Below are 17,681 nucleotides of genomic sequence, written 5' to 3'. Positions count from 1 at the left end.
AATTCAGTAAATTTTTGAAATTGTCAATTTAATTAAATCTTTCTGAAATAGCTTGTTTTTAATATATATTTTTTTCAGAAACTATTCAATGGTTGTTAGAAAAAAATACTAATATATTGAGATGTGGATTACAGTCGGTAACCAGCTACAAAGAAAAAATGATATTTTACATATACCATTACTTTACAGGCTACTGTTATTGTGGTGGACTTATGGATGAGTAGGTATTTATTTTGGAATTTTAATTTCTATCATGGCTTCCTACTGAGTGAAAAATCAATATGAAGCGACATTGACTAAGTCTGTGTTTGTAACTCAATATTTGCAAAAAGCTAAAATATGTGTATAAAAAGTTTTGTTATTGTAACAAACATTTTACACATTTATTAATCTTTTGCAATTTATCGAGTTACTAACAAGGACTTGGCATATGTTGTTTCACAGTAATTTTTCAAGTAAGGAAAACTGTTTTATAAATTAAAAATCTAAAATAAATACCCAATCCTCATCCATATGTCCACTTTAATTTACCCTTGACTAGTAAAATAATATGGAAGTTAGTTAAGTTGGAATGAATTATAGTCTGGCTGGACAAATATCTTGTATCATATGGCAAAAACATGTTTGAAGTACAATATGTCTGACTTTCTACACAGTGTGGTGAGGGGTCTGTTAGGGTTGCTCACGCAAAGAAAATTTACCAATGTTGGTAAGATATTTGTTGAGCCAGATGATATTCAGTTTCAAATTAACTGGCCAACATATTTTGTATCATCTAAATACTGAAAACCAAAATTAGCTAGATCCATGGCATAATATTTCTGAGGCACATCGGTCCATCCAGTATACATCTACATGAATGTGCAATAAAACTGAAATAATATTTTAATTAACAGGACAAAAAAAATTTTACAAAAAAAATTGTCAATTGTTGAATTGATACGAAACTATAAATCATACACAATTTCCAATGTTCTAGTTTTACTTCTTTTACATTACAGGAGAAATAAAGATACCTTGCTGTTTTACTCATGAGACAGGGACATCTTCAAATGTAAAAGAAACAATAATAGCATGCCATATATTGTACACAGTGTGGATGTAGAAGAAGACAAGTTAATATGTTGTTTATCAGTTGGAAAATAAACAATTGAAGCCATTAAAATAATCAAGTCCGTGTGTATTTACGCGTATTTATGTGGTTTATTCAGCAGAAGTGTTTCTACGGTACTGTGAAAGAATAGCAATGCTTTATCACTTTTCAATGTGACTGAGTGAAGGATCTGCTGTGTGTCCTGTCTCTGTTATTGTAAGTCTCGAGTTGAATTGTGTCCATTTTTGAGTTAAAAACATAACGACTAAAAGAGTGAAACACCAAGGCAACTTCATTTCTCCTGTAATAATTAAATCACAGTAAGTAAATCTTTAGTTTAGAAATATAGGATATATGTATATATACACAGTTCATACGTTTGTGAAAAATACTACACTATATACAATTATCTTTGAAGTTATAAATTATAACATTTGGAATGTCTTTTTACATCATGTGCCTTAAATAAACAAATTCTGAATAATTAATTAGATGAAGTCATAAAGTTAGATAACAGTGGAACGCCACTCCAGGAAAATAAAGTCATTTTTATCAATTTTGAGTTCTAGAGTCATTTCATGATTTTTCATCACTTAGATTATGCATGACAGCTAAGAAAAACGAGTTGAAACTAGTCCATGTCACTGTTCAGAGAAAGCTTTACCCTTTGACCTGCACTGCATCATGGGAGTCAGCAGATAGGACCTACACAGAACAATGAATTAGGACTAAGTTCAACTTGATTTTTCTCAGCACTCACACGCAATAATTTAAGTAGTGTAAAAATCATTAAATGATTTTCCAGAAGCCAAAGTTTACAAATATGGCTTTAGTTCCTGGAATGGCATTCCCCTCTAACAATAAACCTCTTCAATTTAAACAATAAAATAACTAGTTTCAGAGAATATGACTTGTGTTGAGTCTTTCACATACAAAAATACTTTATTTTCTATCCACCCGGTACATGAAGCTATGCAATTCAAAGTCAGATATGGTATTACAACCCTTGCAGCAAATGTCTAGAAACGCCGCTGATCAAAACATCGTTTTATAAAAGGTGGACTATTAAAACTGGCTTTGTAGTTGCTGAAAGACAACTGTTTGAAAGAAGACTTGACACTTACTGGGAGGGAATAGACATCAAGTACAACCCAGAAGCCGATACTTCATATTAGGATTACTGTGTGTGTTCATCCAACCTGGAATCTATTCAGATCTGACATCAGCTGCCCAGGAGGACGTAACTGTTAGAATGGAACGATGAAAGTCTTCTCCTTATCACATTATCAAATATACACTGATACAAAATAACATCACATGCCTGTTATGTAGGGTCACTCCATGTTCTCATCAGTTTGTTTATATCTGTGTAAGTTAGTCATATCATTGTATATGTACATGCCCCTTTATCTATGGAATGCCTTGCCATTACAGATCCGATCTGCATATCATATCTTCATTCGACAGTTTTAAAAGCAGTTTGAAAACTTACCTTTTTAGGTCGTTTTATCAGTACACATTTACATTTTTTATCTTTATCCATATGTACCTTTGTACTAGTATTTTGCTAATATCAGGACATTTTTTAGCAGTTTTTCAAATAGTGTATTTTTGTTGTCTTTTATGTTTGTTTTGTTTTTTCCTGTCAGTTGTGCTTCGTGATTATTTTTAATGTAATGCGCTTTACAGGAAATAAAGATTAAGTATACCATATTGATTAACTAACTTTCGATCACAGACACAAACAAACTGATAAAAGTATCATGTGAATCTACATCTTGAACATCGGCTATTGTTTTTATATGTACACATGTCACAAGTCTGAATACGACAACATTGACATCTCACTGCAAATGTTAGACAGTGTTATTTCTCATACGGCTTCAATAGATTATTTTTTCCCATCCATCGACTTAGATCTACCATTGGTAAAGGAGGGGCTGGGGAATACCTGAAACAAACAAAAAATGAACACATAAACAAGCAAATAGGTTGAAGAAAGCTCATCTGTGCAAAAGTTCAGTCTAAATTACATCTACACAAGGATCACCCAGGTTATTCATTCGACCCTGACATTGTTACAATTTTGGATCATTAGTTGGACTGGTTTAGATTGTGTTTCCTCACATATGATACCCTATCTAGTACTACCATACTCATACCTTCTTGGTGTTTCCTCCTATACCCTATCAAGTACTACCATACTCATACCTTCTTGGTGTTTCCTCACATACCCTATCTAGTACTACCATACTCATACCTTCTTGGTGTTTCCTCCTATACCCTATCTAGTACTACCATACTCATACCTTCTTGGTGTTTCCTCCTATACCCTATCTAGTACTACCATACTCATACCTTCTTGGTGTTTCCTCCTATACCCTATCTAGTACTACCATACTCATACCTTGGTGTTTCCACATATACCCTATCTAGTACTACCATACTCATACCTTCTTGGTGTTTCCTCACATACCCTATCTAGTACTACCATACTCATACCTTCTTGGTGTTTCCTCCTATACCCTATCTAGTACTACCATACTCATACCTTCTTGGTGTTTCCTCCTATACCCTATCTAGTACTACCATACTCATACCTTGGTGTTTCCACATATACCCTATCTAGTACTACCATACTCATACCTTCTTGGTGTTTCCTCACATACCCTATCTAGTACTACCATACTCATACCTTCTTGGTGTTTCCTCACATACCCTATCTAGTACTACCATACTCATACCTTCTTGGTGTTTCCTCCTATACCCTATCTAGTACTACCATACTCATACCTTCTTGGTGTTTCCTCACATACCCTATCTAGTACTACCATACTCATACCTTCTTGGTGTTTCCTCACATACCCTATCTAGTACTACCATACTCATACCTTCTTGGTGTTTCCTCACATACCCTATCTAGTACTACCATACTCATACCTTGGTGTTTCCACATATACCCTATCTAGTACTACCATACTCATACCTTCTTGGTGTTTCCTCACATACCCTATCTAGTACTACCATACTCATACCTTGGTGTTTCCACATATACCCTATCTAGTACTACCATACTCATACCTTCTTGGTGTTTCCTCACATACCCTATCTAGTACTACCATACTCATACCTTGGTGTTTTCTCACATACCCTATCTAGTACTACCATACTCATACCTTCTTGGTGTTTCCTCATATACCCTATCTAGTACTACCATACTCATACCTTGGTGTTTTCTCACATACCCTATCTCGTACTACCATACTCATACCTTCTTGGTGTTTCCACATATACCCTATCTAGTACTACCATACTCATACTTTCTTGGTGTTTCCTCATATACCCTATCTAGTACTACCATACTCATACCTTCTTGGTGTTTTCTCACATACCCTATCTAGTACTACCATACTCATACCTTGGTGTTTTCTCACATACCCTATCTAGTACTACCATACTCATACCTTGGTGTTTTCTCACATACCCTATCTAGTACTACCATACTCATACCTTGGTGTTTTCTCACATACCCTATCTAGTACTACCATACTCGTACCTTGGTGTTTCCTCTTCGTCTTCATCAGGTTTATCTAACTCAATTTCATATTCATGTAGGTCTTCCATGTCTTCATCTAGCTGCTCTGATAACTCTGTTACTAAGGCATTGGTCAACTACAAAAATAAACATAGTAACTGTTACTAAGGCTTTGGTCAACTACAAAAATAAACACAACTGTTACTAAGGCATTGGTCAGCTATAGAAATAAACAATAGAATACTGTAACTCAATTGCCAGAATTCAGAACAGCTCTCCAAGTGGTCAAAAGTAAACATTCTTTTGTTTTTCCAACGACCAAATATGACATGCACACAATTTAACCACATTTGTAAAGCTGATCACTCTAACCATTCGCCAATCATGACCCCACAACCTGCAACCTCCAGATTCAAAGCCGGCCACTCTAACCATTCGCCAATCATGATCCCACAACCTGCAACCTGCAGATTCAAAGCCGACCACCCTAACCATTCACCAATCATGACCCCCACAACCTGCAACCTGCAGATTCAAAGCCGACCACCCTAACCATTCGCCAATCATGACTCCACGACCTGCAACCTGCAGATTCAAAGCTGATCACTCTAACCATTCGCCAATCATGACCCCCACAACCTGCAACCTGCAGATTCAAAGCCGACCACCCTAACCATTCGCCAATCATGACTCCAGTGACTCACCACATCCGTTACAACGTCTTCATGGAAATGTTTCAATGCTTTGTGGTCCTCTGTTAGTTTTCTCAGATCCCGTATGTTGAAGTACTGACTAAGCAGGACATCAAGTGTCATAGCTAGAAAACAAAGAATTCAAATAATGAGAAATAAGTCAATTTTATGACAGTATAAAAAGTATATACATTCTATGTATAGCACTTCTGATGAGGTACAAAAACCCTGGTAATAAAACCACTTGGAGTAAATCTGGTATTATTTAGATTTCAATGTTTTTTATCATTTCTACTGAGGTCCTACTAAGTTCTTCAGTGTATTCTTACTGCCTGTTATTTTGTTAACATATATATATATCGTACCATATTTTGTAGTATAGCATATATTGTATTGTACCATATTGTATTTCATCTGATCATATCATATCATATCATTATCATATCATATATATATATCGTACCATTTGATATGCTACTATAAAAAATGACATGATACGATACCATCTGAGACAATGTATGATGCGATGCGATACAATTTGATACAATAAAAATTAATGCAATATAATTCAATGCAAGGCAATACAACAAAACACAACACAATTTACTAAATAATTTACAGAAATTATGTTATATTTCTCTAATCCACAGTACCTACCATCTAAGAATTTATCAAAGTATTCCCTCTCAGTCCAAATCTTTCCATTTCTAGCAATCATGGTTAATAAATAGTCTAAGAAAAAACTATCTATGACCACATCACCAGCATGTGTAGCAACCTGTGAAAGAGTAAATTAATGTAATGTTAGACCAAAGAATATATCATTAAAGTGACACAAGCTTACTTTATACATTAGTGTATTATAAGTGTTTTACTCAAGTGAAAATACTTATAAATCAACAAATATAATCAAACTGGCACAAGCTGAGTTTGTGTTATAAGCTTTTCACTCAAGGGAAAATATTATAAATAAACCACATTCTAGTATAATGTTAATGTTGATGCATGCCTTTTGTGACATAAAAATTGTCTTCTGGAATTCTCGCTATCTGCAATACAATTCTATGCATCGCTAAGGAGTCAAATGGAACGCAGTCTCGCGACCGTGCTTGCATTTGTCAACACCTACACTTCTGGTCGCATATGTCAATACACGTGAATGTTTCTTCTAAACAGTTTAAGTTGTAACAAATAAGATAAATGCAAGTTTTAAGCTCATATAATTATGGAGGTGGGAAATTTAAATATGTACAGTATCTTTCCAGAGCAAAATTACAAGAGATGTCTACAACTGAAAATGGGAAAGAAACATCCCTGTGTATTAGCATAGCTGACCGGAAGTGTAGTTGTCGACATTAGAACGCGTTGTCGTGAGACTTCGTTCCATTTGACTCCACAGTTATGTGTAGAATTGTATTGCAGGTAGCTAGAATTGTTCGACCAGTAGATTGCATAGCACGGATTTCCTGAACATTTTTGATATGTACAATGTATGATAAATTACATATTTGGATCATTTATTGGTTATATCTTAATACCATGTTTGAGTTCAGTCAAATGCGAGTGGTGATTAAGTGTGCTTCAGTAGGTAGAATAATATGAGTACCGTTTAAATATGCAGTAAAAACTACGCCTATACATGATATAAACTCAGCCTGTGCTCTTTTAACATCTTCTCATTAAGTATCTAGTCAAGGCAAATGTAATCGCCTGGCCAGGCAAGCACTTGTTCCAGCCAGGCAATCAATTGTTCAAGCCAGGTCATTATTTAAGGCAAAGTCTGCTGGGAATGTTTAACACATCAACTATTATTCAGAAACAAACAAAATTGTAATCGATTCAAATACTTGTGATCAAATAAATGTAGTAGCAGATCACAGGATGAAAAGATGAATTTGATAATTTCAGCAGTTGATAATATTATGGGATATACAGCATGGCACACACACACACACACTACACTCAAGGTGGCATGCACGAATATATTTGATGACAGTTTATGAGTTAATGAGGCTTTACAGAAAATATACCTCTCTGTGTTGTTGGGGTTTTTGTTTTTGTTTGATTGTTTGTTTATTTGATTGTTTGTTGTTGTCTTTTTGTAGGGGTTTGATCACCGCTTTATCATGATATCTGTTCAGTGTCTCCTTCATTTAATATAGTCTCCCGGGATTTACAAAACTTACCTCTCTGTGCTGCTTTTTGATGACTGCAGCATCGTATCTGGCAAGTGTCTCTTCTGCCAATTCTTTGTGAAGGTTCTGTACTTCTTCATTCACAAAATCATCAATGTAGTCTTCTAGAATGACTTCAAATATTGCCTCTCGTACCTGAACAAAAGAGATAGATATTTCATATGAAATTTAACAAGACTTGAAACGTTTTGATGTAAATTTTATTCTTGGGCAAGATTTGAATCACAAGTATGTTTTAATCAACCAAGGTAAGCTATGTAATGGGGGTTCAGGTTCAACCATGTACCATGCTAGCAGTTCGTATTGGGTGGAGAAGGGGGGGGGGGGGGGGGTGTTAGAAAATATGAAGGACTGTTGTACCATTTATCTACACTCTCTAATAACTGTAAAGTGCTTTTTGAGCACTGTGTGGAAAATACATGTAAAATTTACTTTATAGTGATATAAAGATATGGTAAAACGTTTACGGGGCCCTTTTGCTGTACGACCTCGGTATGCAAAACCCATATCTGGGTATGGGCTTTGAATAGCGAGGTTGTACAGCAAAAGGGCCCCGGCTTTAAGAGGACCTGTAAACGTTTTACCATGAATATACCTTATATTAAAGTGACACCGAAACATCATTTAAACCAAATAGCCATATAATAATATGATAATGGAACATTGAATTTATATTCAAAAACATGAGAAAATCAAAACCGAATTATTGAGTGGACGGATATCAACAAGTGCACCACTTAGGACCACAATGGAAATAAGTATTAATTACTTTGTTGTGTTATCCTCGGCAGTACTTTTATATACAGGTATGTTTTTACTATATTTTATTGCCAAATAAATTCAATTCAATTGGGGCAAAGTGTGCCAGGGCTTAATACAATAAATTCTTGCACAGGTTCGATGTGCAGGCTCTCCATTGAATTACATTGGAAGAGATACTGGGTATGTGACAATAGAAGTTATGGGGTTACAAGAGTGGCCATATGGATGAGGATTGGGTATTTATTTTGGATTGTTAATTTATAAAACAATTTTATCGTGGCTTCCTACTTGAAAAATCAGTGTGAAACAACATTGACTAAGTCTGTGTTTGTAACTCAATACATTGCAAAAAGCTAATAAATAGTTTAAAAAGTTTGTTATTATTATACGTACAATAACAAACATTTTGTACATTTATTATGATTTTTCAATTTATATATTGAGTTACAAACAAGAACTTGGAATATGTTGTTTCACATTGATTTTTCGTAGGAAGCCATGATAAAATTGTTTTATAAATCAATAATACAAAATAAACACCCAATCCTCATCCATATGGCCACTTTTACTTACAGCATCAGTTATGGGTTTACAATATAAATTAAGGGGTTACAATACAAGTTAAGGGGTTACAATATAAGTTAAGGGGTTACAATATAAGTTAAGGGGTTACAATACACATTAAGGGGTTACAATATAAGATAAGGGGTTACAATATAAGTTAAGGGGTTACAATACACGTCAAGGGGTAACAATATAAGTTATGGGGTTAATACTTACAGCATCTTCCACATACGGTTTCTCTATATCTTCATAAAGTTCCACAAATGCATCATACACAGCAGCTCTATTAAGATGGTCTTGTACTAAATCTTCAATGGTATCAGCAACAACTAATTCTATATTCTCAGTAACTACTTGATCTACAAGTTCATCACTGTATTCTTCAATGTAATCTTTCTGATCCCATTTATCCGTCATGTACCTGCAATATTTAACAGGACACATCAGACATATTTCGACTCTAGACTAACAATAACAGAGACACAATAAACACAGCAGGATCTTTTTTCCAATCATTGAACACTGATATGCATTGCCACTCTTTCACAGTGCAGTAGAAACAGACTTCTAATGAAAACATTACAAATGGACTTGATGATTTTAATGGCTGCAATTGTTTATTTTCTAACTGATAATTAACATTTCAACTTGACTTCTTCTACAGCTCCTCTGTGCATGGCACCTAAGTAATTGTTTGGGTTTTTTGCATTAGAAGTTCCCTGAGAGTGTTTGTAATAAATGTCATGTTGCATGAGTGAAACACCAAGCCTACATCATTTTCACTGTAACAGCAAATTTCAGATATAAAATTTGAGAGCGAACAATGCTTGTCTGGCAGAACTTTAGGAAACGTTGGTCATGACTACACAAAAATTCCAATGGCATCATCGATAAACTAGCAGTATTGCAAGACCCTGGTATGCAAAAATTGGGTTTTAAAGTGTACCAAAATATGTATGACAACTGACTGCTATATTGGACATGAAACAAGACACTAGAATCAAATACTTTGGAAGGAATGCAAAGAAAATACTCACTTGTCAACCATGTGGGATGTCATTTTAACGACAACTTCTTCAGCTATCTCTTCTACCGTTTCATCTACAATATCTTCACAAGCTAGAACAGCTGGGATAAAGGCTGGGTGCTCTTTGGGCTGTATATAAATATAAATATATCAATATGTAACTTACACACAGAGAGACACACACACAGAAAGACACAAAGACACAGACAGACAGACACAGCCAGACATGTTAAAAAGGTATCAGTGTGTGAAATCACAATTAGTGGAATCAATATGTAACACACAGAGAGACACACAGAAAGACACACAGAAAGACAGAGACAGAGACACAGACACAGACACAGACACAGACATAGACATAGACACAGACAGACAGACATAGACACAGACATAGACACAGACATAGACACAGACACAGACATAGACACAGACAGACATAGACACAAGACAGACACAGACATAGACACAGCCAGACACAGGCACTGACACAGACATAGACAGACACAGACATAGACACAGACATAGATACATACAGACAGACAGACACAGACACAGACAGACACAGACACATACATAGACACAGACACATACATAGACACAGACACATACATAGACACAGACACAGACACATACACAGAGTCAGTCACACACCTTTTAGACTCAGAGGTATCAGTGTGTGCCACCCCTGTTACTGAGACAGACAGACAGACAGACAGACAGACAGACAGACAGAGACAGACAGACAGACAGACAGACAGACAGACAGACAGACAGACAGACAGGCAGAGAGAGACAGCCACACACCTGTTAAAGGTATAAGTGTGTGACATTCCTGTTAGTGGAATCAAAGTGTAACATTCTCCATTGGTGGAATCATTTACCACATAATCAAACTCTTACCAGCATCCAAACCCCAAATATAGTAGGCCAGTACTTTAACTACTACATTGTACATTTCTGTAAGTTATAATACTTACCAAATATTTCCTTTCTGTTAATACCTCTATCAGCATATCAGGAATGGCTTCAGATACCAGAAATTCATCAATGATTTCATTCACAACTCCCTGTGCAAAATCCCCATTCCCTAGATACTTAGCGGGTTCAACATTCTGGAAAACACAGGATAGATGGAATGGATTGTTGGTACAGAAATCTGGATTTGTGGGATATATTGTGGATTTGTGGGATACATTATGATGGTTTATGCATGCATTATATCTCAAACTTCATTTTCAAGTTAGGCAGGAAATTGATAAAATCCAAGAATTTACAAGGAATTTCCCAAAAAATGAATCTGGGTTGGTGAGTTCAAATGATAATAAAGTATGTAAATATACACTTAGACTGTAAGATACATCATGTTCAGCCATATCAGGCTTCTGAGTGTGCTGGCTGATAACTTGGCTTAAATGTCATAATATCTTACAGACTAGTATACACACACATACTGTTAGTTTTTCCACTAACCCGTCTAACAGCATATCCACGGTATGCACTCTGAATGGCTACTGCTGCTTCATCAGGAGTTGAATATCTTTGTCTTCTTTGACGTCTTCTCTTTTTCTTTCCCTGGACAAAGACAACAACACAAAATTAATTTTAAAACTTTTCCTGTAGTTACTATATCATAGTACATGTAGTTAGATAATGTGAAGTACTCTATAAGGTTTATTCTGATTGGTTAGAAAACAAAGGAAACAAGCACATCTGTTGGCTGTGTTGTTAATGAGTGATAAAGTATAGGTATGTTATGCAATCAGAGACAACCTTGTAATAGCTTCACACTGTCCCCATGTAGGACTGAGGGTAGTTTAGTAGATGTTATATCTATTTTAATTAGTATTCCATGTAGTTACTATAATCATAGTACATCTAGTACAGGACTGAGGGTAGTTTAGTAGATTTTATATCTATTTTAGTATTACTTGTAGTTACTATATTGAACACATATTGCCTGGCCATGAGGGCTATAACACTCGTTTATTACACCCGAGGGACTGTGAGTTACCAGAATCACATGTTATTTCCCGAGGCCAAAGGCCGTGCTATTTCTCGAGGCCAAAGGCCTAGGGAAATAGCATGTGATTCTGGTAACTCACAGTCACGAGGGGGTAATGAACGGGTGCTATAGCCCGAATATAGGACAGGCAATATGTGTTTTATAATATACCTCATGCTGTGAACTCGCGGTGGCATACAACATCGTCAGAAGCTGCCATTTTGACCTGCTGTGAACGCGCGGTGGTCACGTGACCATGTAAAAGTTGATGGAACTATTTCCCTAGGGAAATAGTCATTCTATTTTCCTATCACGTGACTGATTCTAGCAAATCATGGCACATCATTATCACTAGGTATATTATAAAGTACATCTATGACAGGACTGAGGGTAGTTTAGTAGACTTTATATCTATCTTAGTATACCCGGTAGTCCTCTTAAAGGCCAGGGTTTCAATCCCAGGTTCTCCCATTAGTATTATCTTATCATGTAATTAGAATTTGACCACCTAGGCACATCATAAATATACAAATACCAAATGTGTGAGAATTAGTCAACCTTCTTGTTCTGTATTGGCCCCCTAGAATGAGGTGAAGTGCTACTCCAGGAACTGAGAATTGGTGCCCATAGTAAAAAGAGGGGTGTGGGAGAGAGGGTGCGGAGGGAGGGGGAGGATGGAGGGACTGGGTTGGGGGTAACTGATGTTGTCCCTTACCTTCAAAGCTGATTCTAAGTAATCATATTTTGACTGTCTTCCTGAGTCTGATGTATCGTCCCTCATTTCTGCATCCAACAACATAGCTTGAATGTTTGGACTATACTGTCGTGGCTCATCAGGATTAGCATAATTGTCACCCACCGTTAAGTACGTAATCGGTCCTCGCGGACTTATATACGGATTAGTCGGTAGAGGATTGATGTATTGCAGCTGTGGATCATGATTTGTATATTGATTCTGTTCCCCTATTGGTAAATATTTCTGTCCTGGTTGTAAATATTTCTCTTCGCCCGGTAAATATCCATATCCCGCTGGCTGACTAACAGCACTACTGGTTCTACTAGAAGTGTCAGATCCCGTGTCTGTAGTCTTCCGATAACGAACCAAAACTTTCTTCTTCTTTTTACTCTTTGTGTACGGATACGAAGCATATGCGGATGGTTTATAACCATTGTATCTCAGTCCGGAATACAAATCCTCAGGAAGTATCGATGTCTTGTGTTTACTTTTCCGGGACGGATTATGGCTGTATCCATTAACGACTGACTTTGATTTGGGATCAGTTCTTTGTGAGAGATCTCTGTAAGTACTTGGCTTGCTATAATGTGAGCTTCTGTCATGGCTCGGTTGTTTTTTAGTTGGATTGTGACGAGCGTAATCTCGTGGTTGTCGTGGATCTAGGTAATTTCTACGGTCATGTGGATCATAATAATCTTGATATGGATTATCTCTGTAATTCCTCTGATTATGGTAATCGGTGTAGCCATAATCTCTATCGTTATATGGGTCCCTGAAATAAAAATTAAAATAGTGCAAAAGTGTCATCATCATTAACATATAGATATTAATTCATACACACATTCTCTTCTTCCACTTTTTGATTGAAAAAGAGACATGTTTCGAACAAATCACGTGTCCGTCTTCAGCATCTGACTGGATCAGACAGAATGATCCAAATTTGCTGGAGGTGTTGAGTAACCAGACAGTAACCAGTGACATCATCACAGAAGGTGGACAGTTAGAGGTACATAACTGACAAGTACTTTCACACCTGAATTTACATATATTGAAGGTAATATTTTCACACTTCTGGTTACTCAACACCTCCAGCAAATTTGGATCTTTCTGTTGTCAAATCCAGATAGACAATAAAGGCTAAACAAGGAGTGTTTAAAATGTTTGTTGTACGTACAATAACAAAGATTTTACACATTTATCAGTCTTTTGCAATTTATTGAGTTACAAACAAGGTCTTGGCATATGTTATTTCACATGTATTTTTCAAGTAGGAAGCCATGATAAAATATTTTTATAAACTAAAAATCAAAAATAAATAACCAAGCTTCATCCATATGGCCACTTTAATATAAATGAGCATTTGGTAGCCTAATTTGATGACAATATATAACTGATCCCAACAAATATTTTTTATAGATCTGCGATAAAATGCAATGTAAAAAAGGCATGGCATGACAGGTTTTTTTAAAATTAGCAATCACAGATTCTCTTTTAGGTAATGGACTATTTGACAAGACACAGTTTTACAGATCAACAGGTCTCACCTTTCAAAGGCGTCCTCTCTTGGTATCAACGGTGGTACAACTTCATATGAACTTGTTCTGAGGTTGCCAGGGAAACCAGACACTGGGGTATCCACTGGTGGTGTTCTGTAACCATTACGTGTATCCAAACTGAGTAAAAAGACAAATGTTCATAGGACTTCTTTAGCAAATTCTAAAGGAAGCCTCTTAAAGAGAAATGGAAAATATAATACACAGCCATGGAGATATATGAAATATTTTGCAGTCGTTAGATACAATATTTACTATGGCTAGACACAACCCAGCTGCAATATTCGACCAAGCTGTGATATCCGTAAGGAGATTGGTGTAGATAGCTAGATAGATAGATAGATAGCTAGCTAGCTAGCTACAATGTAGATAGATAGATAGATAGATAGACGGAGACAGACAGACAGAGACAGACAGACAGCAGACAGACAGAGACTGACATACAGACAGACAGACAGACAGACAGACAGATAAGATAGATAGATACCATTACTTTCAGGGGGCACTGTATGTGTGTACATGTATATGATACTCCTAATATTACCTTGGTAAATGTTTAGGAGTTAAGTGTCCTGCGATACCCATGATTCCTAGGGTGGGGTGATCCAAGGCTAAACCATTATTTGCTTGGATGGTCATTGTATGTGTGCAAAGTATGCTACTATTATTACCTTGGTAAATGTTTAGGTGGTGGCGTCCTACGATACCCATTCCTTGGGTGTGGTGTACCTTTGCCAGATGATCTAGTACTGCTTGCTGTAGACTGTTTCCTTCTTGCTTTCTGTAACCTGAATTTAACAACATCAAAATAATTAATTCCCATATGTAAATCACCCTGATATATTTACACACTGGAAAGCTGAGAGTTTTAGAGTTTTTGCTAATGTACACTTTTGTCACCTTATACAATATTACACACTTATTGACTGGCTATGAGGGCACTAGTAGACATCTATTCCCTCAAGAGCTATTACGTGGCAACTATTTCCCCGAGGCTGTAAGTACTACTAGACTCTCTCACAGTCCTCGGAGCATCACTTTGCTAAAAGGGCTGTTTTGTATGTACCGATATCTACTGCATAGTTCTACTCAAATATCCTTGTACCGTGCGCCTTCATCGACCACATCATGCTAACTATTCATTGATGTGTTAATGCAACACTCCAAGCTATCACAAAGCCCCGAGTGGTTAGCCCTATGTGGCTGTACAGTACAGGGATATTTAATTGAGTACAATTATGCAGTAGATATTGGTACATACAAAGCAGTCCTTTTAGGGATGCGATGCTCCGGAAGTCTACGTTGGTACATAACTGCACAAGAGGTAATATGACCTCTAGTAATAGTATTAGTACTTGTGCCCAAGTAAGGCATTTTCCTTAACAATCTTAAAGTGATTACTGTTATAAAAGAAAATTCAAAACATTTGAAGAGTACATGCATGAGTCTTTAAAAACAATCCCAAAAGAGACTGGTGATAGTCTCGGGGCCGAGATGAAACATGTCAGTAGGTATAAATAACCTAAGATTCCCCCCCAAGTGTTTTCCATGGTGCTTTCTGAGTGTCTTATAAATATTATGGGTGGTATATTAGGTAAACTGTACCTCGGTTCACCAGATACTGTATTTACCATAGTGACTTCCAAGACAGAGTGTACTACAGAGTGGGTAAAATCCACAAAAGTAATTCCCATCGTGTTTACAGTTTACATAATTACCAGGGTGCCTTCTAAGTGTTGTTGTTTTTTTACTGAAGCTTAATAGTAATACTCTAGATGCTCTAAAAATGTTAGTCAAAACCTTGGCAAGGAAAATTATATAACAGAATATCAGATTTAAACTCATTAACATTTTGACTTCTATTTTTGTCCATTTTCAACATAAAATGGACGATTTTGTCAATATATTACAACATGTTAAGTCTCTGGTAAAATGCCCGGAGGACTCACATAATCCCCACTCGGACATGTCTGCAAAACCTCGGTGCAAACACGTACAAACTCAAGTGACATTCAGGAGGGCCTGAGGCAGAATGTCTTGTAAACATGCATGGTGACATGCTTGAAATAGCCATGATTATAAGATATACGATAATTTCACTAAAACATTCAGGGCGAGGGGTTGGGAATAGTTTGAAGAAAATCCACAGCCCGTCTTTATCGGCAAATATAGCGTTCCGATAACGTGTAAATTATAACGGAGATTGTTCATAAACTAATCCGTTGTTATTTACACCAAAAGCTGGCCAACCATACATTTTGAACTGTGTTTTAATCTCGTTAACCATTAAAAGACACCATATTAATTATTAAAGCTCGATTATAGGGTAATTATTATCATGTTTCCTTCCGTTTCATCGCCCATTACAGTTAGCTGAATGGCAGACAAATCTGAACAAACGCTAATATTGATTATTGATCTGTTTACCATTGCTTTAGTCGGTCTCATCGATCGTTAAATGCACGTATGTAATACCGGGAAATTGTTTGCAAAAGTTAACTAGAGAGAGTTTTAGTAAATTAATTAAACCGATCGCAGTCCTTGCTTGAAAGAACTATTATACAGCTACCATTTCCATCAGACGATCGGATTCACACGTCATGTTGTCACGATCGATTATGATTTAACGGAGATTAAACAAAGCAGTACCTTTCTTGTAGCTTTTCCCATGTTTCTTCTCGTCCACTACCATTAATGTAAGCCATAGTAATCGTAAAACACGACGAGAATTGCCTGACGGCTTACATGTCTTTCACAAAATGCTTGTTTTGTTTGGTGTTGTTAACTTCCATGGAATGTCCGCCATATTTGATTTGTAGAGATTTGTAGTCTATATTTACGCATGCGTAGTAACTTTCTTCATGACCTCATTTGGAAGTTCAGTTGACACCTGTTTGAATACTACAGCCTTTGTTTGGGACATTATATATTGTCATATCAACAAACACGCAACTACTCTTCAAACTTTGGAGAATTCTGCGTCGTATGAGGGAGGGAGGGAGGGAGGGAGAGGCAGACATACATACATACATACATACATACATACATACATACATACATACATATATACATACATACATACATACATACTACATACATACATACATACATACATACATACATACATACATACATACATACATACATACATACATACATACATACACATATACATATAGCTACTGTGATTAGTTACATTGACATACAGACAGACAGACAGACAGACAGACAGAGGGGAAAGAGGGGCTGGGAAGGGACGGGAGGAGAGAGAGAGAGAGAGTGGGTGTGTGTGTGTGTGTGTGTGTGTGTGTGTGTGTACATGTGTCATGACTCGGGCGAAATTCTCTACTGATGATCTGTCAGTCAGCCAATAAATCGCTCAACCAGTCAACAAACGGAGACTTTTTGAGTGGTTGTGCGCTGCACGAGAAATGAAATAATTAGTTTGCATTTGGTATGATTAGGTAGCAGAGAATGGAGGCGTTCGAGGAGTTCTGTGTGATTTATTTGTTGGGAAATGTT

General features: G+C 36.5%; 1 protein-coding gene across 1 annotated transcript; it reads right to left on the bottom strand.

The window, feature by feature from the left end:
• Positions 1-1,608: 1,608 nt before the first annotated feature.
• LOC144439821 (uncharacterized) lies at positions 1,609-16,965 on the bottom strand. Its single transcript, XM_078129053.1, has 13 exons — positions 16,809-16,965; positions 14,831-14,947; positions 14,151-14,279; positions 12,586-13,378; positions 11,339-11,440; positions 10,846-10,980; positions 9,879-9,997; positions 9,058-9,262; positions 7,507-7,650; positions 5,978-6,098; positions 5,333-5,445; positions 4,650-4,765; positions 1,609-3,044 (listed from the first exon to the last, which is right to left on the bottom strand). The coding sequence occupies exons 1-13, from the start codon at positions 16,862-16,864 to the stop codon at positions 2,960-2,962; spliced, it is 2,235 nt and encodes a 744-aa protein (XP_077985179.1). The 5' UTR covers positions 16,865-16,965; the 3' UTR covers positions 1,609-2,959.
• Between the last annotated feature and the right edge of the window lie 716 nt (positions 16,966-17,681).

Source organism: Glandiceps talaboti, chromosome 9, assembly GCF_964340395.1.
Source record: "Glandiceps talaboti chromosome 9, keGlaTala1.1, whole genome shotgun sequence".
Taxonomy (NCBI): domain Eukaryota; kingdom Metazoa; phylum Hemichordata; class Enteropneusta; family Spengelidae; genus Glandiceps; species Glandiceps talaboti.
The sequence above is the reverse complement of the archived record's forward strand: the minus strand, read 5'-3'. Positions and strand labels throughout refer to the sequence as shown.